The sequence below is a fragment of the Odontesthes bonariensis genome, chromosome 5 (genome assembly GCF_027942865.1).
Source record: "Odontesthes bonariensis isolate fOdoBon6 chromosome 5, fOdoBon6.hap1, whole genome shotgun sequence".
In the NCBI taxonomy this organism is placed as follows: domain Eukaryota; kingdom Metazoa; phylum Chordata; class Actinopteri; order Atheriniformes; family Atherinopsidae; genus Odontesthes; species Odontesthes bonariensis.
Genome location: NC_134510.1, coordinates 39,804,267 through 39,825,803, shown reverse-complemented (window position 1 = coordinate 39,825,803; position 21,537 = coordinate 39,804,267). Strand labels below are relative to the sequence as shown.

The window sequence follows — 21,537 nt, the reverse complement described above, 5'->3', positions numbered from 1 at the left end:
GTGTTTATAAATTCCCGTAGTGACAATTTTTAAGGCTGTGCACAAAGTTTGATTATTAATGGTCATTATTATTATTATTGGTATTTAATTGGGTCTGAATATGGAAGCACACTGGAAAAAATGCCCCTCCAAAAATAAGTAAAAAAACAACAAATAAAAGATGTTTTTGCTTGAAATAAGCAAAAAAAATCTGCCAATGGAACTAGTGAAAATCGGCTTGTCCAGATTTCTTGAAATAAGATGTGATATTTAGAACTTTTGAGTTAAAAGTGATCTTGAAATTAGCTTAAAAACCTCTTCAAATGGAAAAAAAAAAAGCTTGTTTCATATGAAAACAATTTGTTTTCAAGACTTTTTCATTTAACAAGATATTCCAGATGTATTGTATTAAAACAAGTCCCTATATCTGGCTGAAATGGTGCTTGTTAGGCAGTTGTGTCTTACATTAAGTGTAATGAGATATTTTGACTAGAAATGAGACAAATATACTTGGTAAGACTTTGATTTTTTTCCAGTGCAGCTGTAAACAAGGCGCTGCTCATCTAATTTCAAACCGTTTCTGTTTTTCTTTGCTTCCCTCTTCGTCGTCTGGCAGGTCAGAATGGATCTGCTCGCTGTGCCAGGACCTGTCGGACCCGTCGGACCCCTACGGCTCGGACAGACCGGAGGCTCCACGCAGCGCCGGCCTCAGCCTGCAGGACCAGAGGGTCAGCCATGAAGCTCAGCTGCAGGATCCTCCGAGGCGGCTCGAAAGTGACGTTTGTTTGTTTGTCTGTTTCAGAGGTGCGAGAGTCTGCTGCTGCACCTGAAGGTCGAAGGCTGCAGTCGCTTCTCTGAGGTCGGTTTGTCCAGAAACATTAATTATGACGTCAGTCCAGCCAAAACTCAACTTTTTATTTTATTTAATTTTTTTATTTATCAAATGCAAGACAAAAATATGAAGTGTATACAGGAATACAAGTTATTTTCTTTTTTTCTTTTTCCAAGCAACTTAAGAACTTGTGTACAACCTCCCCTCCCCTCCCCTCCCCTCCCCTGGGTCTTTCACATGTTGTAGCATTTCACAGATGAGTAAATAGCTAAATAAAGACAAAAATAACAACAATTAAGAGCACTAAGGATAATTAAAATAAATAAATAATAAAAAAAAGTAGACAAATAAATACTATAATAATAATAATAATAACAACACGTAATAATAATAATAATAAAAATACATAGAAATAATGCTACAAATAATAATAACATAAACAAATACAAACGACTACATAAATGATACAACGTGCTAGTACTGATCTTTACATATACAACGTGAGTATTATTGGCTGCTTACTCCCCCCTCACCGGGACAAACCAACTGTCACTGCTGCCATGAGGGGAAGATCTCCTACATAAACACAGAGTGGGGCTTCATCCCGCCACCTCCTGATCTAAATAAGTAGGCAGTGGTTTACTTATGGTCAGATGAACCTCTAAGTGAAAACTTTGTCTTCTCTAGCTTCAGAAGACTCAGAACATCGTGGAGCCAGACTTTGATTGATGGTGGTTGGGGGGACTTCCATAATAACAGGATTCTCTTTCTCGCTACAAGAGAAGCGAAGGCAGCGACATTATTCTGAATGGCCGTGGTGCGGAGGTCGTCTGGGGATAGCTATATGTGGGGATGGAATTATGTTCACGTTTAATACGTCTGAAATTGTCTTGAAGAATAGTTGCCAGAAATTAGACAGCTTGGGGCAGGTCCAAAACATATGGGAGAGGTTGCATGGGGTCTGTAAACATCTGCTACATTTCTCATCAAATTTGTCTGGATAGAGTATTGAGAGTTTTTCTTTGCTATCGTGTAATCTGTGGAACATTTTAAACTGTGTTAGTGAGAGTCTAGCACAACTAGATGTTGAATTAACGGCTCCCCTCCCAGAAGGACTCAGAAAAATTCAGCTGGAGTTCCGACTCATCTTGATTTCATGGAAAATAGATTCACTGTTTGAAAACAATAATCTGTAAAAAATAGGATATATGGCCTGTTGATAGCGTTTTAGCCTTGAGAATCAGGTCCAGTCCACTTGGTTTTGGCGCCTGTGGGACTGACATCAAAACTCAACTTTTACCTCTCACGCTGCAAAAAGCCAGCTATCAAAAACAAGGAAAAAAAGTACAACAATTAGGTGTATTTTGCTTTAAAAAAAAGCAAATTTATCTGTCAATGGAACAAGAAAATGTGGCTTGTCAAGATTTTTCAAAACAAGTAAAAATATCTAATCTTAATTAACCCACAAATACCTTAGAATTAGTGTATTTTGACTAATAACAAGTAAATTTTTCTTGATTCTAATTAAAAACACATGGCCTATTATCTCTATATTGAAAAATATTCTTGAATTAAGTAAATGCTAGAGCCATTATCTTGACATAGTGGTATGCAGTAGGCCTTATATTTCTTGAAACCAGCTTCGAAACTGTTGATATTCTAGCTTCAAGCATGTACTTACTCAAAACAGGTCCTAACATCTCAGTAACAAGCTGTAATATCTTATTTAGATCATTAAGGACAGAAACACTTAAAACAAGTGAAACAGTCTAACATAAAAACTGCTTACTAAGAAGAACTATCTCATTGGACATAAAATAAGCATATATCCCTTTGATCTAAGATATTTCTTTTTACTTTGCAGTGTATTTTTTTACATTTAATGAAGAGATGAAAGGGAGGGGCTCTGATCCCGTGACATCAGCTTTATCCCAACAGTTTGGAATCTGAGATGAAGTGGAGCGCCGTCCTCTTGCTCGTGACCTTGAGAATGTTTAGTCTGAAGTTCCTTCTGTGAGCTCACAACATTCGGCGCGTTATCGGCTGCTGAACGAGCTCCTCTGTTGTCGTCCACAGTTTGGCTTCTGGTCCGATCTGGTGCTGATGTCGGAGCGTCTGACCCACCATCGCTCGCCTCCTTATCAAACAGCTGCTCAGCTCATCTCTGAGGTCTGGTCTTTGTTTGAGGACGTCTCACAGGTACGACTGCAGATGGGTTCATGAGACAGAAAGCACAGATTTCAGTACGAGTCAGCAGAAACCAAAAGGACGTGTCTTTACCCTGGTATTTATTTAGTTCCCCTTCGTTTAACGAGCCGTTCTGATTCTCATTTCTAAAGTACGTCACTCCTTAAGTTGGCTCCGCCTCCTCTGCTAAGCCCCGCCCACTCACATCCACCCTGCTGGACGGATGAAGCCAGCTTCTGGTGGAAATGTTCTGCTGTCAGCTGCTCTGAGGAGCATACATCTTCCATCCTGCAGCAGCCTCAGAGGATATCAGAGCCCAGTGGATGAACTGTATCTGAGGCTAATGTTCCAGCAGTTAGCTAAAGACTGTGGATAAACTCTATCTGAGGCTAATGTTCCAGCAGAGTTAGCTAAAGACTGTGGATGAACTCTACCTGAGGCTAATGTTCCAGCAGAGTTAGCTAAAGACTGTGGATAAACTCTATCTGAGGCTAATGTTCCAGCAGAGTTAGCTAAAGACTGTGGATGAACTCTATCTGAGGCTAATGTTCCAGCAGAGTTAGCTAAAGACTGTGAATGAACTCTATCTGAGGCTAATGTTCCAGCAGAGTTAGCTAAAGACTGTGGATAAACTCTATCTGAGGCTAATGTTCCAGCAGAGTTAGCTAAAGACTGTGAATGAACTCTATCTGAGGCTAATGTTCCAGCAGAGTTAGCTAAAGACTGTGGATAAACTCTATCTGAGGCTAATGTTCCAGCAGAGTTAGCTAAAGACTGTGGATGAACTCTATCTGAGGCTAATGTTCCAGCAGAGTTAGCTAAAGACTGTGGATAAACTCTATCTGAGGCTAATGTTCCAGCAGAGTTAGCTAAAGACTGTGGATAAACTCTGAGGCTAATGTTCCAGCAGAGTTAGCTAAAGACTGTGGATGAACTCTATCTGAGGCTAATGTTCCAGCAGAGTTAGCTAAAGACTGTGGATGAACTATATCTGAGGCTAATGTTCCAGCAGAGTTAGCTAAAGACTGTGGATAAACTCTATCTGAGGCTAATGTTCCAGCAGAGTTAGCTAAAGACTGTGGATGAACTCTGAGGCTAATGTTCCAGCAGAGTTAGCTAAAAGCTGCGGCTACACGGAAACGTTTTTCACTGTAAACGATACTTTTTCTTATCGTTTCGCTGTCGCGGCCACACGGAGCCGGCGTTCCCACTACCCCAAAACGGTAGTTTTTGAAAACGGGTTCCAGAGTGGGAAAGTTTGAAAACGGCCTCGTTTCGTTTCCATTGTTACAGCTAAAACGTTTTTGCGTCAGTCACACGTTGACGCTGGGAGCCAATTTTAACACTTCTCTATTGTCTCACTGCGTGGCGTGACACAGTGGCGTGTGTACTGGATCGTTTCATCGTTTTCGTCTGGACCAGCAGCGCGTTTCCGTGTGGTCGCAAGAATTTTCGAACCCGTTTTCAAAAAAAACCTCGTTTCGTTTTCGTGTAGCCGTAGCCAAAGACTGTGGATAAACTCTATCTGAGGCTAATGTTCCAGCAGAGTTAGCTGAAGACTGTGGATGAACTCTATCTGAGGCTAATGTTCCAGCAGAGTTAGCTAAAGACTGTGGATGAACTCTATCTGAGGCTAATGTTCCAGCAGAGTTAGCTAAAGACTGTGGATGAACTCTGAGGCTAATGTTCCAGCAGAGTTAGCTAAAGACTGTGGATGAACTCTATCTGAGGCTAATGTTCCAGCAGAGTTAGCTAAAGACTGTGGATAAACTCTATCTGAGGCTAATGTTCCAGCAGAGTTAGCTAAAGACTGTGGATAAACTCTATCTGAGGCTAATGTTCCAGCAGAGTTAGCTAAAGACTGTGGATGAACTCTATCTGAGGCTAATGTTCCAGCAGAGTTAGCTAAAGACTGTGAATGAACTCTATCTGAGGCTAATGTTCCAGCAGAGTTAGCTAAAGACTGTGGATAAACTCTATCTGAGGCTAATGTTCCAGCAGAGTTAGCTAAAGACTGTGGATAAACTCTATCTGAGGCTAATGTTCCAGCAGAGTTAGCTAAAGACTGTGGATGAACTCTATCTGAGGCTAATGTTCCAGCAGAGTTAGCTAAAGACTGTGGATGAACTCTATCTGAGGCTAATGTTCCAGCAGAGTTAGCTAAAGACTGTGGATGAACTCTGAGGCTAATGTTCCAGCAGAGTTAGCTAAAGACTGTGGATAAACTCTATCTGAGGCCAATGTTCCAGCAGAGTTAGCTAAAGACTGTGGATAAACTCTGAGGCTAATGTTCCAGCAGAGTTAGCTAAAGACTGTGGATGAACTCTATCTGAGGCTAATGTTCCAGCAGAGTTAGCTAAAGACTGTGGATAAACTCTGAGGCTAATGTTCCAGCAGAGTTAGCTAAAGACTGTGGATGAACTCTATCTGAGGCTAATGTTCCAGCAGAGTTAGCTAAAGACTGTGGATGAACTCTATCTGAGGCTGATGTTCCAGCAGAGTTAGCTAAAGACTGTGGATAAACTCTATCTGAGGCTAATGTTCCAGCAGAGTTAGCTAAAGACTGTGGATGAACTCTATCTGAGGCTAATGTTCCAGCAGAGTTAGCTAAAGACTGTGGATAAACTCTATCTGAGGCTAATGTTCCAGCAGAGTTAGCTAAAGACTGTGGATGAACTCTATCTGAGGCTAATGTTCCAGCAGAGTTAGCTACAGACTGTGGATGAACTCTATCTGAGGCTAATGTTCCAGCAGAGTTAGCTACAGACTGTGGATGAACTCTATCTGAGGCTGATGTTCCAGCAGAGTTAGCTAAAGACTGTGGACAAACTCTATCTGAGGCTAATGCTCCAGCAGAGTTAGCTAAAGACTGTGGATAAACTCTGAGACTAATGTTCCAGCAGAGTTAGCTAAAGACTGTGGATAAACTCTATCTGAGGCTAATGCTCCAGCAGAGTTAGCTAAAGACTGTGGATGAACTCTATCTGAGGCTAATGTTCCAGCAGAGTTAGCTAAAGACTGTGGATGAACTCCATCTGAGGCTAATGTTCCAGCAGAGTTAGCTAAAGACTGTGGATAAACTCTATCTGAGGCTAATGTTCCAGCAGAGTTAGCTAAAGACTGTGGATGTGCAGCAGCCACTTTTCATCCCACTGTTTTAACAACTTGGTCCAGTTCTTCGCTGGACTGAAGAAGCTGAGCCACAAAGAGGGATCAGTTCCAACTCTCAGAGCCTGAACTTCAGTGCAGGGAAATGGAAGCATCTGAGAAATAACTCCTCATGGTTTATTTATTGAGTTATTTTCTCCTTTAGCAGCAGCTAACGCTAACAGCTTAGCATTAGCTAAGGTTTATTTCAGGTTTCCGATAATGATTATTGATCCTTTTTCTCTGCCGTTTCCAGGACGATGCGCTACAGAAACTGCAGCAGAGCTTCCAGAAGAAGTTGGTGGAAAGTTTAGGTTCAGAGCTGCATCCTTCTCTCCTGATCGCACCGAACGCAGAGACGCCGCCGTCGCCCAGAAGTCCGAGCAGCGACAAAGACGAAAAGTCGGACACGTCGAAGGTGAAAGAGGAAGCGGAGTTGATGTCGGATTCCAAATTAAAGAATCTGAGGAAGAGGCTGCGAGACTTTCTGGGTCTGAGGTCGCAGTCTGCAGCCAAAAGGGAAAAGAGGGAGTAGAGGGAGGACACTTCAGAGCGAAACATCTGACCTCCGAGTCAAAATGTCTTCTGTGGACAAATCACACCCATGAATGAATGAATGAATGAATGAATGAATGAATTCTGACACCAGCACTTGTAAGATTTTGGGAAGTGAAGTCCAAACGCTGTCCTGAGACCAAACGTGCGGGTTTGTTGGTGCTACGAGACACGAAGCCGCCAACAAACGCCACAAAGAAGAGAAGGAAAACGCCTCCGGACGCGTCCTCGTCCAGAACCCAAAGAAGCATTTCTCCCAGAAGAGAAACAGCACATTTAATCTGAGACTTTTTAAGCTCCGATTCATCCCGTTCTCTTTAAATTTAGTCAGATTAAAATGCTTTAACTACTAAAACCAAACCCAGAAATAATCTGGATTACAACAACATGCCTGAAATCAAACCAAAGTCAAAGCGGGCGATCCTCGCAGGTCTGAAGTTCCATCGACGCCTTTCTTTAGTGAAGCGATGAAATGTTCACAAGAAGAAAGGAGAGGATGGTGAGACTCTTTAAATATGGAGCTCATGCAGAATCTGAAGTTTAATTTGCACAAACTGATTTGTTTTCAGCCTTTCATAAACCTGCTCTGTGCTTTATTTATTTTGATGTTCGGTGCCAAAAAGCAGAAGTTTAAGGCTTCTTTTCCCTTTTTTTGTGTCTTTTTTTTTTGTATTTTGTCATATTTCTAAAGATGTGATTATTTCGTTTCCAAACAAGAGAAGAAGGCTGGTTATGAACATTTCTTTCATTAAAAATTGATCCCTCAAATGAACCAAAATTCAGTTTCGTGTTGATTTAAACACATTTAGGTGTCGATTCTTCAGTAGTTCGGAGTCCTGCCTTTAAAATCCTTTAAAATCTCTTTTTGAGGGAGGAACATCGGTTCAGACTGTTTGTCCTGGATTATTGATCATGGGAGACTCAGCGGTTTATAAACTCACCTGAATGTGTTTTTATATATATTTCTAAAACGTAATAACAACGTAAGTAACAGTAGAAATGTGACTTTTTTTACTCTGTGTGTTGTGGAGAGTTTCGGGGAGAGTTAACTCGTTAATTATTTAACGCTGATAAATATTTTATCGTGTATTAACTCAGGTTTTATTTTATTTTTTTCAAACATTTTTTCAGGCTTTTATTTTGTAAAAGTCTGTGCTCACAGGCTTTTATTTTGTAAAAGTCTGTGGTCTCAGGCTTTTATTTTGTAAAAGTCTGTGGTCTCAGGCTTTTATTTAGTAAAAGTCTGCTGCTCACAGGCTTTTATTTTGTAAAAGTCTGTTGCTCACAGGCTTTTATTTTGTAAAAGTCTGCTGCTCACAGGCTTTTATTTTGTAAAAGTCTGTTGCTGTCTGCTGTGGAACAGGAAAAGAAAGTAATCGGCGGATCCACCAAACCTGGAGAAGGGTACGGAACTTTTACTCGGCCATTTTCATGTTAAAGTTCTTCCAGACGGCGGAGTCGACAGAACCAAAGTCATCTGTAAACACTGCCAAGTTGAATTGTCTTCTCAGCGTAGTAGTTCCAGTCTAAAATATCACTTAAAGGCAAAACACACAACTGATAGCAGCAAGTCATTCAAGGAAACAGACAGTGGAGCGAGGCTTCTACATAAAAACTACAGAAAGATGCTGATGTTAAAAGTGTGTTTGCACAACAAATGTTATGGCACTTTCATTCATATGGCAGCACATTTAAAATAAAGCTAAATGCTAAAAGCTATACGCTACTTTTGGATTCATTTTTGGATTCTGCGTACAAATGCGATTAATCGTGATTAATCAGGGAAATCATGTGATTAATTAGATTAAACATTTTAATCGTTGCCCAGCCCTAGTTTTGAGTTATTTTGGAGTAAATTAACTTTAGTTTTTGCACATTTCCAGGCCTGAATCTGCCCTGGAGGCTGAGATACCGCAGTTCACGACTTTAGTTTCCAGCCCTGAACCACACAGTTTAGTTTTACAGTCACTTGACATTTTTTGTGGACTTTTTAAGGCGTCTTTGTAGCCTCTCGGACATGACCATAAATTTCCGTGTGACTGTACGCTGTTAGCAAAACATTATTAAAATTCAGCTGAATGTCACTGAGGACACCTCAAATAAAAGATTATCACATTTTTATTAGATGTGCAATGATGAAAGATTGAAGTTTAGAATAAATGTTTTGGTGGTTAGACTCTGTTTGCAGCATTAAGGAAGACGTGAGTTTCGACACTCGTGGTCATCGGATGTGAGATGTTTGAACGGAAAAGAGGACGGCGAAATTAAAGTGGAAATATGTGATGGCTTTGGGGAAAAATGGGAGAAACGTATCAGCACTCTTCATGACTTGGCTTAATTTTTGATGCATTTTTTCCCCAGTTTTGCTTGTAAATTAACAGTAAATGTTCAATTCAGTTTTATTTATATAGCGCCATCTCAAGGCACTTAAATAATAAAGTCCAATTCAAGCCAATTGGGATTTAATATTTAATTCATTGTAATCATAATTTTATTTTCAAAATAATCCAATTCATTCATATAGAGCCAATTCAAAAACAATTTCCTGGCAAAGGAAACCAACAGATTGCACCGAAACTTGATAAGAAGGCGAAATTAAATTAAATTAACAGTAAATGTTCAATTCAGTTTTATTTATATAGCGTCATCTCAAGGCACTTAAATAATAAAGTCCAATTCAAGACAATTGGGATTTAATTCATTGTAATCATAATCATTTTCAAAATAATCCAATTTATTTATATAGAGCTAATTCAAAAACAATTTCCTGCCAAAGGAAACCAACAGATTGCATCGAAACTTGATAAGAAGGCGAAATTAAAGTGGAAATATGTGGCGAAACGTATCAGTGCTCTCATTGACTTGATGCCAAGGCTTAATTTTTGTACTCTTAGTTGTCTGAAAGGTTGTGATGGATGCATTTTCTCCCCAGTTTTGCTTGTAAATTAACAGTAAACGTTGAGAATTACTTTTAAAAACATCTTTTTTTGGCATCATATTAAGACCAATCTCTTTATAAAGCATGTTAACCAAAGCATTAAAGGCATGAAACGGCAAAAAGAGCAGTAAAAATGTTAAAAGTAACACAAAGAAACACTGAATGCTAAAATCAGAGGTGCAAATGTAAATAAGACGGTTGTATTTACAAGGAAATTTAACAAATAAGATAAATACTAAAGATGTTGAGTGCAGATGGAACCTGTTAGTTTGAATGTTTTAATGGAAGAGGCGCATTTATATGACGGTAAAAGACATTTTTGAAACGTTTAGGTTGGCTTAGAAGATCTGATGACCTCATCCGGCTGCGATGTGCAGGTTCAGCCACCAGAGGGCAACAGAGGGTTAAAAAAATCCCCCGTTACAAGAGATTACCCACAATTCTCTCTGTTTTTATGGGTCCCACAGTTTATAACAGGCCTCAGTGTGAAGTGTCCTCACAAAATGTCCTCACTGAATGTCCCCACAGTGCGAAGTGTCCTCACTGAATGTCCCCACAGTACGAAGTGTCCTCACTGAATGTCCCCACAGTACGAAGTGTCTTCACTGAATGTCCCCACAGTTTATAACAGGCTTTAAATGTCCCCACATTGCGAAGTGTCCTCACTGAATGTCCCCACAGTGCGAAGTGTCCTCCCTGAATGTCCCCACAGTACGAAGTGTCCTCAGTAAATGTCCCCACAGTACGAAGTGTCCTCACTAAATGTCCCCGCAGTGCAAAGTGTGCTCACTAAATGTCCCCACAGTGCAAAGTGTCCTCCCTGAATGTCCCCACAGTACGAAGTGTCCTCAGTAAATGTCCCCACAGTACGAAGTGTCCTCACTAAATGTCCCCGCAGTGCAAAGTGTCCTCACTAAATGTCCCCGCAGTGCAAAGTGTGCTCACTGAATGTCCCCACAGTGCGAAGTGTCCTCCCTGAATGTCCCCACAGTACGAAGTGTCCTCATTAAATGTCCCCACAGTACGAAGTGTCCTCACTAAATGTCCCCGCAGTGCAAAGTGTCCTCACTAAATGTCCCCACAGTGCAAAGTATAATAACTGAATGTCCCCACAGTTTATAACAGGCTTTAAATGTCCCCACATTGCGAGGTGTCCTCCCTGAATGTCCCCACAGTACGAAGTGTCCTCACTAAATGTCCCCACAGTGCAAAGTGTCCTCCCTGAATGTCCCCACAGTGCGAAGTGTCCTCACTAAATGTCCCCACAGTGCAAAGTGTCCTCACTAAATGTCCCCACAGTGCAAAGTGTCCTCACTAAATGTCCCCACAGTGCAAAGTGTCCTTCCTGAATGTCCCCACAGTGCGAAGTGTCCTCACTAAATGTCCCCACAGTGCAAAGTGTCCTCACTGAATGTCCCCACAGTGCAAAGTGTCCTCACTAAATGTCCCCACAGTGCAAAGTGTCCTCACTGAATGTCCCCACAGTGCGAAGTGTCCTCACTAAATGTCCCCACAGTGCAAAGTGTCCTCACTGAATGTCCCCACAGTGCAAAGTGTCCTCACTAAATGTCCCCACAGTGCAAAGTGTCCTCACTAAATGTCCCCACAGTGTGGTGTCCTCACTGTGACGGGTTAAAACTGGGTTGTGTCCTCACAAAGTGATCTCTGTGATCTCAGTCCAGCTCGGCCTCATTAGCACTAACCAATCAGAGTCCACCTCTTCAGATAAGAACGATCCACCAATCACAGCCTGCAGCCAGACGGAAGCTCCGCCCACTCTGTCTATTTAAAAGGCAGGACCTGCCGCAGGACTTACAGAACATTTACGACCAGTGACCGACAGAAAAAAGCACAGATTCCCAATGGTTGTGTTAGAGAAAAGCCGTGTGGAGGTGATGGAGGGAAACCAGCAAAGGGTGGAGGTCAACATCCTCCTGCTCGGAGCGCACAATGTGGGCAAAACCGGTAAGAAAAGCTACCTCCAGCTTTAAGTTGTGGCTTTTATTTGATAAAACACATGGAAGACTGCTCAGAGTTTTGTTGCATTTGAATCTACCCATGACTTAGTTTGAATGTGAGGTGTAAATTACTCACTAAATATCAGTTATCTATCATTTTCTTCTTACATTTGTGTAAATGTTTCCCGTTTTTTAACAGTTTTATATCGATGTTTGGTTCCTCTGCAGCTCTCACCGTCAGATTTCTGACCAGAAGATTCATCGGAGAGTACGGAGACATTGGTGAGAGACTTTAATTTGTTCTTTCTTATTATTATTCGTGTTGTGGTTCTAAATGTGATCAGCTGAACTCTGTCTGAATCAGTTTGGGTTTTTTGTCTTTTTCAGAGTCGGTTTACAGTCGAGTCGACAGAATTGACGGTCAGGAGATCTGTATCAACATCTTGGACTCTCAGGTGGGTCCAGACTGTCTCCGTTTGATTTTAAAAGCTAAATGTTCTTTCATCCTGCTATAAAGAAAACGTTAATAATAATAAACGTAAATTAAAATGTTTATTTCATCACATTTTGTTTAATCACGGCAGTACGTTTCGCCCGAATTTACCAAAATAAATTCCCCTATTTAAATCTTTAAATGCGTTTTCTCAAAATCAGTTTTTTGTATTTTTCCAGTATCAGTATCTCAGCCTATGGAGCAGCTACTAACACCAAACTTTCCAGTTATACACTTAGCAGTATTCTGAAGATATTTACAGAAGGACTTGTTGATAAATCATTCCTGGCCTGATTTATGTGACATAATAAAAAAATATGGCGAAAATCTATGTTTTTTAGGCTATGGACAGTATATTTTGATTTCCTAGGAAATGAAAGCAGATATCCTGAAATCCCTCTGTAATCTTCTTTTCATTTTGTGTGTAAACAAAATGAAGAAACAAAATTTCACACCTGGCTTTATCATATGTTCAGATCTATTTTCCGGAAACATATGCAAATGTGCGCATATTTAATGAGATAATGATATATAATTAATATAATATAATAATAATTTGCATAATTAAACGTACAAATTTCTAAAACTTTTTTCATACTTGGATATGTAATCAACTGAGGAAGTTTCATGGTGATATCTATTATTTTAAACTAATAGATATTAATTTGTTAATATCTATTATTAATTTGTAAAACGAGTTATGTGGAAAACGACTCGTTAGCTTACAATAGCACACAATAAATAGCAGACAATAAAAAGTAATTTGTGTTTGCATTGTTATAAGTTTGCCTTATGAAGTGATTGAATAGATTTTTATTCGTGGTTTGGGTTCCTTCAGGCAGGGGAGAAGAGCTGCTCCTTCAGCGACAAACCGCTGCAGTGGGCGGATGGTCTAATCCTCGTCTACGACATCTGCGACCGCCGCAGCTTCGCCGCGGTTCAGCAGCAGCTGCAGCTGGTCCGTCGCAGCAGGAAGTCCATCCCCGTCATCCTGGCGGGGAACAAACGTGACCTGCAGCCTCACCGCAGCGTCTCCGCCGAGGAGGGGCGGCTTCTCGCTCTGACGCAGCGCTGCGACTTCTTCGAAGTGTCGGCGGCTGAGACGTACCACGGCGTCCTCGTGGTGTTTCACCGCCTGGTCGACCTCGTCAGAGAGACCCGGGCGCTGAGGAAGGGCACGGCCGTGGTCCGAGGGATCGTCAGAAGTGTTTCGGCGGTGTTTGGAAAGAAGCGAGCCGAGTAGATCCGACACGATCCAAAGCGTCGTTTCAGCTAATTCTGAGGAGACGTCAAAGTGAGGACTTCCTGTCCGACGTCTCCTGAGAGAAGACCAAGAAGAGACGGGCCGAAGCAAGTTGACGGGACGAGTTTTCGTTTGAAAGTTGGGCAGATAAAAGTTGGGCAGATAAAAGTGTTTTGTTTCAGTTGGCAAGAAGTATGTCGGAGTAAAAGAAAGAGGACTGAGATGAAGTTCTGGTTCCTTAGAATGTGAATCCTATTGGTTCTTCAGTTGGTGACACCAGCAGATCCGAGAGTTAATCGGTGAAGTATCTCAACAACCGGACTGTCGAGATCTTCATCTGGTTTTAATCACTCTCAAATATTTAGTTCTAATTAATTCTAATCCAGCTGCACCACAAAGTGTTTGTCTTCTGCTCCTCAGAGGATGAACCCTTCAGAGCTCATGAAGACCGCAGCCTGCAGGGGGCGCTAACAGGGCCGCTAACAGGGCCGCTAACAGGGCCGCTAACAGGGGCGCTAACAGGGGCGCTAACAGAGGTGCTAACAGAGGTCCTTACATGGCCGCAGGCAGCTTCCTGTCAGCAAAAAGACACTTTTAACCTCAATAAAAACGTTTTTATCCTGAATTTTTCAATGGATTTCTGTTCTGGTTTGAATTGAACGATCAGTTTATTGAAACTGTGATTAAAAACTTTTCTGGTTTGTGATGTTTGAAACAACGAATTTGAGATTTTTTTCAGGGTTTCTGCAGGTAAAATACGAGTCGTAAGACCTTTCAGACACCACACCGGATGTAATATATTTACCCATTTCAGCTGGAGAAAAACCAGCAGAGACTAAATCAGGTGTCATAAGTTGAATTGATCCCATTTTCAGTTGTATGCAACAGCAATGAAAGCAACTTAGATCCGGATAAAAGGCAGAAAAACGGATTATTTTGAATAAATTTTTAAAAGCCAGTCAGAACATTGAATATTGAAGGCCTTTAAATGTAAAAGTGGTGCTGTCATGTGTAAATAAATCTGTATTCATGCACAGATGTGCTACAACATGCATGTAAAGGGTGTTTTCTTGATGTAAAACCTGAATAAACAAAGTGATTCTGAGCTTTTGAAGAGACTTTATTACATTACGTCTGAGTCAGATACACGTTACTGTTGAAAAGACTGTGAAACTAAAAATAAAGTCTAATAAAGTGAAATTCCAGAAATGAAAGAGAATAAATGAGCTTTTTTATTAATTAATCTGTTAGTTATTCTGACATTTACACTAATCAAGCTGCTTAGGTTTGATTTAAACTTGTGAGAACATCCTTTTTTCCAACAAAACACCTGCTACCCGAACTCATCACTGACCCACAACAACACAAAGCCTTCGTCACTACATCCGATTACATCAGTGCACACCTGGAACACATTTTAAAGTGTCCTAAAATAAATACAAATCAGTGTCTTAAACTGGAATTCTGCTTCCCTGACAAACAAGTAAAATTTTTACATGGCAGCCGCAAAAACAGCCAGTTAGATGCACTTTTTAGATTAAAAAGGCGTCCCACAAGGATCTGTACTCGGCCCACTTCTTTTTACTCCACATATGAATCAATTCCTGATGTAGCCATGTTTTATACCCACAAGTTTAATCAAATCTCATTCATGAAACCAGTTTTATTTCAAAGTTATCTCCTGAGCCCACGGTTACCCATAATTCCCTCCTCCGTGCACGTGTTAGTAAAGTTTTCTTGGGTTTTGGTGAAGCAGAATTTCAGCATCGGGGACCGAGGGATGATTTGGCGACGCCTCTGCGGCTCAACACGAACGCACAAACAAGCAGCAGCTGAGGCAGAGGCGTGTCGTCGTCGGGGCTTGAAACAGAAGGTCGCGACCTTTCAGGGGGCGGGGTCAGAGCTCGAGACGCTCTAGGGATAAAAGGGGGGTGAAATTGCAGAGTGGTGCTTAAGAATCGGCTGTTTCTGTGATGGAGACGGTGTTGTCGGTGGAGTTGGAGCTCAGGTACTCTAAGGCCTTCTGGCTCTGGGAGACGAATTGTTTGATTGGCGCGAGCAGCAGCTCGGTCGCGGATGGTCGTCGAAGGGCGTTGCCATCGGAAGGGAGCGCCAGGCTGTCCACCCCTGGGCTCGGGGACTCTTTTAGGCTGGAACGGCGGCGGCCGTTGGGAGGGTCAAGGGTCTGAGGGCCTCCGGAGCCCCGGCTGGCACGAGAGTAGAGACTACGGCGGCGGCGTGGGCGGCCATCCATCGCCTTCAGGAAGAGGCTGTGAGCTGAGCCCCGACGGGATGAGCTGTCATACGTCATATAATCCTCCTGGTTCAGGAAGTCCTCGACCTCCTGAGGGGACGGCTGCTGCAGCTGAAACACACAAGACGCACAATTAATTTAGCTTCAAGTGCGAGGAGATGATTGTAAATAAAATCAGAACGAAATGATTTACAAAACCCATAAACCAGCATTTCATTCACAACTTAAACTGCTGTTTCAGATGTGTTTCAGGTGTGTTTCATGTGTGTTTCAAGTGTGTTTCAGGTTTGTTTCAGGTGTGTTTCAGGTGTGTTTCAGGTGTGTTTCAGGTTTGTTTCAGGTGTGTTTCAGGTGTGTTTCAGGTGTGTTTCAGGTGTGTTTCAGATGTGTTTCAGGTGTGTTTCAGGTGTGTTTCAGGTGTGTTTCAGGTGTGTTTCAGGTGTGTTTCAGATGTGTTTCAGGTGTGTTTCAGATGTGTTTCATGTGTGTTTCAGGTTTGTTTCAGGTGTGTTTCAGGTGTGTTTCAGGTGTGTTTCAGGTGTGTTTCAGATGTGTTTCAGGTGTGTTTCAGATGTGTTTCAGGTGTGTTTCAGGTGTGTTTCAGGTGTGTTTCAGGTGTGTTTCAGGTGTGTTTCAGATGTGTTTCAGGTGTGTTTCAGGTTTGTTTCAGGTGTGTTTCAGGTGTGTTTCAGGTGTGTTTCAGGTGTGTTTCAGATGTGTTTCAGATGTGTTTCAGGTGTGTTTCAGGTGTGTTTCAGGTGTGTTTCAGGTTTGTTTCAGGTGTGTTTCAGGTGTGTTTCAGGTGTGTTTCAGGTGTGTTTCAGATGTGTTTCAGGTGTGTTTCAGGTGTGTTTCAGGTTTGTTTCAGGTGTGTTTCTGATGTGTTTCAGATGTGTTTCAGGTGTGTTTCAGATGTGTTTCAGGTGTGTTTCAGGTGTGTTTCAGGTGTGTTTCAGGTTTGTTTCAGGTGTGTTTCAGGTGTGTTTCAGATGTGTTTCAGGTGTGTTTCTGATGTGTTTCAGGTGTGTTTCAGGTTTGTTTCAGATGTGTTTCAGGTGTGTTTCAGGTGTGTTTCAGGTGTGTTTCAGGTTTGTTTCAGGTGTGTTTCAGGTGTGTTTCAGATGTGTTTCAGGTGTGTTTCAGATGTGTTTCAGATGTGTTTCAGGTTTGTTTCAGGTGTGTTTCAGGTGTGTTTCAGATGTGTTTCAGGTGTGTTTCAGGTGTGTTTCAGGTGTGTTTCAGGTTTGTTTCAGGTGTGTTTCAGGTGTGTTTCAGATGTGTTTCAGGTGTGTTTCTGATGTGTTTCAGGTGTGTTTCAGATGTGTTTCAGGTGTGTTTCTGATGTGTTTCAGGTGTGTTTCTGGTGTGTTTCAGGTGTGTTTCAGGTTTGTTTCAGGTGTGTTTCAGGTGTGTTTCAGGTGTGTTTCAGGTGTGTTTCAGATGTGTTTCAGATGTGTTTCAGGTGTGTTTCAGGTGTGTTTCAGATGTGTTTCAGGTGTGTTTCAGGTGTGTTTCAGGTGTGTTTCAGATGTGTTTCAGGTGTGTTTCAGGTGTGTTTCAGGTGTGTTTCAGATGTGTTTCAGGTGTGTTTCAGGTGTGTTTCAGGTTTGTTTCAGGTGTGTTTCAGGTGTGTTTCAGATGTGTTTCAGTTGTGTTTCAGATGTGTTTCAGATGTGTTTCAGGTGTGTTTCAGGTGTGTTTCAGGTGTGTTTCAGGTGTGTTTCAGGTGTGTTTCTGATGTGTTTCAGGTGTGTTTCTGATGTGTTTCAGGTGTGTTTCAGGTGTGTTTCAGGTGTGTTTCAGGTGTGTTTCAGGTTTGTTTCAGGTGTGTTTCAGGTGTGTTTCAGATGTGTTTCAGGTGTGTTTCTGATGTGTTTCAGGTGTGTTTCAGATGTGTTTCAGGTGTGTTTCAGGTGTGTTTCAGATGTGTTTCAGGTGTGTTTCTGATGTGTTTCAGGTGTGTTTCTGATGTGTTTCAGGTGTGTTTCTGATGTGTTTCAGGTGTGTTTCAGGTGTGTTTCAGATGTGTTTCAGGTGTGTTTCTGATGTGTTTCAGGTGTGTTTCAGGTGTGTTTCAGGTTTGTTTCAGGTGTGTTTCAGGTTTGTTTCAGGGGTGTTTCAGGTGTGTTTCAGGTGTGTTTCAGGTGTGTTTCAGGTGTGTTTCAGGTTCGTTTCCGGTGTGTTTCAGGTGTGTTTCAGGTGTGTTTCAGGTGTGTTTCAGATGTGTTTCAGGTGTGTTTCAGATGTGTTTCAGGTGTGTTTCTGATGTGTTTCAGGTGTGTTTCTGATGTGTTTCAGGTGTGTTTCAGATGTGTTTCAGATGTGTTTCAGGTGTGTTTTCTAGGATGAAACCTGCTGTGTTTCAGGTGTGTTTCAGATGTGTTTCAGGTGTGTTTCAGATGTGTTTCAGGTGTGTTTCTGATGTGTTTCAGGTGTGTTTCAGATGTGTTTCAGGTGTGTTTCAGGTGTGTTTTAGGTGTGTTTTCTAGGATGAAACCTGCTGTGTTTCAGGTGTGTTTCAGATGTGTTTCAGGTGTGTTTCTGATGTGTTTCAGGTGTGTTTCAGGTGTGTTTCAGGTGTGTTTCAGGTGTGTTTCAGGTGTGTTTCAGATGTGTTTCAGGTGTGTTTCAGATGTGTTTCAGGTGTGTTTCTGATGTGTTTCAGGTGTGTTTCTGATGTGTTTCAGGTGTGTTTCAGATGTGTTTCAGATGTGTTTCAGGTGTGTTTTCTAGGATGAAACCTGCTGTGTTTCAGGTGTGTTTCAGATGTGTTTCAGGTGTGTTTCAGATGTGTTTCAGGTGTGTTTCTGATGTGTTTCAGGTGTGTTTCAGATGTGTTTCAGGTGTGTTTCAGGTGTGTTTTAGGTGTGTTTTCTAGGATGAAACCTGCTGTGTTTCAGGTGTGTTTCAGATGTGTTTCAGGTGTGTTTCTGATGTGTTTCAGGTGTGTTTCAGGTGTGTTTCAGGTGTGTTTCAGATGTGTTTCAGGTGTGTTTCAGATGTGTTTCAGGTGTGTTTCTGATGTGTTTCAGGTGTGTTTCAGGTTTGTTTCAGATGTGTTTCAGGTTTGTTTCAGATGTGTTTCAGGTGTGTTTCTGATGTGTTTCAGGTGTGTTTCTGATGTGTTTCTGATGTGTTTCAGGTGTGTTTCAGATGTGTTTCAGATGTGTTTCAGGTGTGTTTCAGATGTGTTTCAGATGTGTTTCAGGTGTGTTTTCTAGGATGAAACCTGCTGTGTTTCAGGTGTGTTTCAGGTTTGTTTTAGGGGTGTTTTCCAGTGTGAAACCTGCTGTTTTAGGTGTTTTTAATTAGCTTTAAGTGTGTTTCAGGTGTGTTTCCAGTGTCTTTTCTAGTGCATTACCTGCTGTGTTTCAGGTGTTTTTTACGTGAGTTTTGGTTGTGTTTTCAGGAGCTTTTTCGATGTGTTTTCTCTTGCTTCCTCCTCTCTGGACTCACCATGCTGTAGAGCGGCGTGCTGTTGATCACCAGCTGCAGGAGGATCTTGGACAGTTCTCGCAGGTCTTGGATCACCTGTTGGACCTGGAGCGGAAGCTCCCTGACCTGTCGAATCGGGCTCATGTCGGCCAACATGGCAGCTCGATCTACGATCCCCCTCTGGGTGGTCCCTCTGAGACTCTCTGCTTGGTACAGTAGCGCCACCATGAGGCCCTGCAGGTACTGCAGCAACTCACCGGTCAGCTCCAGGACCCGACTCAGACCCACCTGCAGCAAACAGACAAGACCAACATGATGCTGAGGCAGTTTCAGAGCTCTGAATGAGCGTCTCATAATGACATTTGCACTTTTATTTCTACTTATTCATCATTTTTTTCCAGTTTACAGTGTAAAGTGTTAAAAACAGTGAATTATTCCGATCAAGCTGCTGTCCAGTTTCTACTTTCTTTGGACTAAAATGGAAGTTTATCTCTTTTTTGTTATTAAAGGTTTTATTGATTTATAACATATACGCACATAACCCTTCCCGGCCCTCCCCACACCCTCACAGGACAAAATTCACAAATAAAACAAAGCAAAACAAATGATAAAATAAAAAAAAAGGAAAAATAATAATAATAATAATAATAATCATAATAAAAATAAAAAAAAAAATAATAACAAATGATAACCAGTTTATCTCTTTATTCACTGGCTCACGTTTCTCAAATGAGAATGAAGGGAAGTTAAATCTGAAGTTATGTGAGCAGGCTGAACAGAGCTCAGAACCTCGTTAAATATCGATGTTATGATCCTTCAGATTTTCTTTATGTTTCACCTGCTTATGATTCAGTGTTTGGTCCAAAAGTTTCTGCTCAGTGAGTGTTGAAAGTTGACTTGGTTTGAGTTTGATTGACTGGATTAGGCTCAAAAGTTGTACTTCATGTGGACCGAAGAGTTTAAGGAGGGTTTACTTTCTGCTGCTTGAGAAGAAGAAGCCCAACGACCACCCTGGTGTGGTGACCGTGTGTTTACAGGAACATTAGCAGAATGAGCTTTAACAGAATCTGGATTAGTTAAGACAGTTTTAGTGACTGTTCAAGTAAAAGAAGTACCAGGTTTAGTGGTAACTGTGGAGGCAGTATCATCAGAAATATGGTCAGTGATATTTTGTCGTGTTAATGCTTGAAACAGGATCAACATATTAAAACGTTTTCCTTTTTGAACCACAAACTGGCTGAAAACTCTGTCATGGATGAAGCTTTTATTGAGCCTGAAGATAAAGGTGAGTCAAGAAGGACCAATCAGAGATGTCAGACTGTCAGTGGGGTCACATGACACTGAAAGGATTGGATTATTGGCTAAATTACAATCAGACTGAGTTATTAAGTACATGTAGACACCTTAATCTGACTAAGAATTGGATCGGATCGGATTCAGACCCCGAGGTAAGGGCTGATTTATGGTCTTCCACGGTGATCCTCCCGGAGACGCTCTCCTATCTATGCGTCGAGGAGACTCGCGGAGACCTCAAGGGTTGTGATTGGTCGGCTAACAACATCATTTCCAGAATCACTTTTTCGGTTTAGCTCCTTCCTCTCAGAACAACAACACCGCCATTTCTGAAAGAGTTTACTGTGTGCCGGGCAACATTTAGTCAAAATTATTTGCATCTCTCCAGCATCCCAGGACCCACAGCCCCAGGACCCCAGAGAGCCCGAGCTGGCCCCAGAGCCTGACTTATGGCGCTTTTCCACTAGCTCGCTTCGGCTCGGCGTGCTATTGTGTGTTTCCACTAGCACGCCGTACCACCTCAGCCCTGGTTCCAAGCGGGCCGAAGCGTTACTAAAACGTGACGTCAGCCGACTTCCTTCCACTGATTGGCCGATGAGTGTCATCACTGGAAGCGTCATAACGCGGATAATAAAAGCTAGCATTAGCAACCGTTAGCTTACCTCCAAACGTCGTCTTTTTGAAGCCCGTAAACAAAACTCTCCGGTACTTTTCAATACTGTTTTGTCTGGCGGCCAGGAGTCTTCTCTGGCTCTCTTCTCTTGCCTTCTGTGCGACAAAAAGCCGCAGGGTGGGCAGCAACGCGCAGCCGTGTTACGACGACCCCGCCCACGTCCAGGAGGCACGAAGTGTAATGGAAACACAACCAAACCGATCCGTGGCGAGCTAGTGGAAAAGCGCCATTAGCCACAGCCGCAGGGCCTGACCTGGCCCCAACAGAGCCCATGGGGCCCCGGCCCGGGACCCACAATTTGGAGCCCCTCCCTCCCACCCTCAGACTTTTGGGATGTTTGGGAGCCATCCCTTAAGGGGGGGGCTCCCCCCTCGCCGGATGTCCGGCCGCCCGCTGGACAGTCTCCGGCTTCTCCTCCAGTTATGTCGCAGGAACTCTGGCCACATGCCGGGCCGTCTCTGGCTTCGAGCCCCTCCCTCCCACCCAGAGGACTTTTGGGTCATCTGGGATCCACCCCTTGAGGGGGGGGGGGGGGGCTCTGTCACGCCCA

At 42.4% G+C, this 21,537-nt stretch overlaps 3 protein-coding genes across 5 annotated transcripts in view; 2 read left to right on the top strand and 1 right to left on the bottom strand.

The window, feature by feature from the left end:
* trim33l (tripartite motif containing 33, like) overlaps positions 1–7,478 on the top strand; it is a 30,232-nt gene extending 22,754 nt beyond the window's left edge. For all 3 annotated transcript variants that reach the window (XM_075466368.1, XM_075466367.1, XM_075466369.1), the window contains 4 exons: positions 596–707; positions 782–838; positions 2,888–3,010; positions 6,402–7,478. In XM_075466368.1, the coding sequence (XP_075322483.1) occupies positions 596–707; positions 782–838; positions 2,888–3,010; positions 6,402–6,680 (571 nt within the window). In that variant the 3' untranslated portion in view covers positions 6,681–7,478. The remainder of the gene's footprint in view (positions 1–595; positions 708–781; positions 839–2,887; positions 3,011–6,401) is intronic.
* A 3,982-nt stretch (positions 7,479–11,460) lies between these two features.
* Positions 11,461–14,380, top strand: LOC142380914 (ras-like protein family member 11B). Its single transcript, XM_075466859.1, has 4 exons — positions 11,461–11,603; positions 11,825–11,878; positions 11,984–12,051; positions 12,928–14,380. The coding sequence occupies exons 1-4, from the start codon at positions 11,501–11,503 to the stop codon at positions 13,330–13,332; spliced, it is 630 nt and encodes a 209-aa protein (XP_075322974.1). The 5' UTR covers positions 11,461–11,500; the 3' UTR covers positions 13,333–14,380.
* A 234-nt stretch (positions 14,381–14,614) lies between these two features.
* The window catches only part of plin6 (perilipin 6), a 29,113-nt gene continuing 22,190 nt past the window's right edge, over positions 14,615–21,537 (bottom strand). The window contains exons 6-7 of the mRNA XM_075466532.1: positions 19,043–19,309; positions 14,615–15,697 (exon numbers count right to left, since the gene is read on the bottom strand). Of these exons, the coding sequence (XP_075322647.1) occupies positions 15,284–15,697; positions 19,043–19,309 (681 nt within the window). The 3' untranslated portion in view covers positions 14,615–15,283. The remainder of the gene's footprint in view (positions 15,698–19,042; positions 19,310–21,537) is intronic.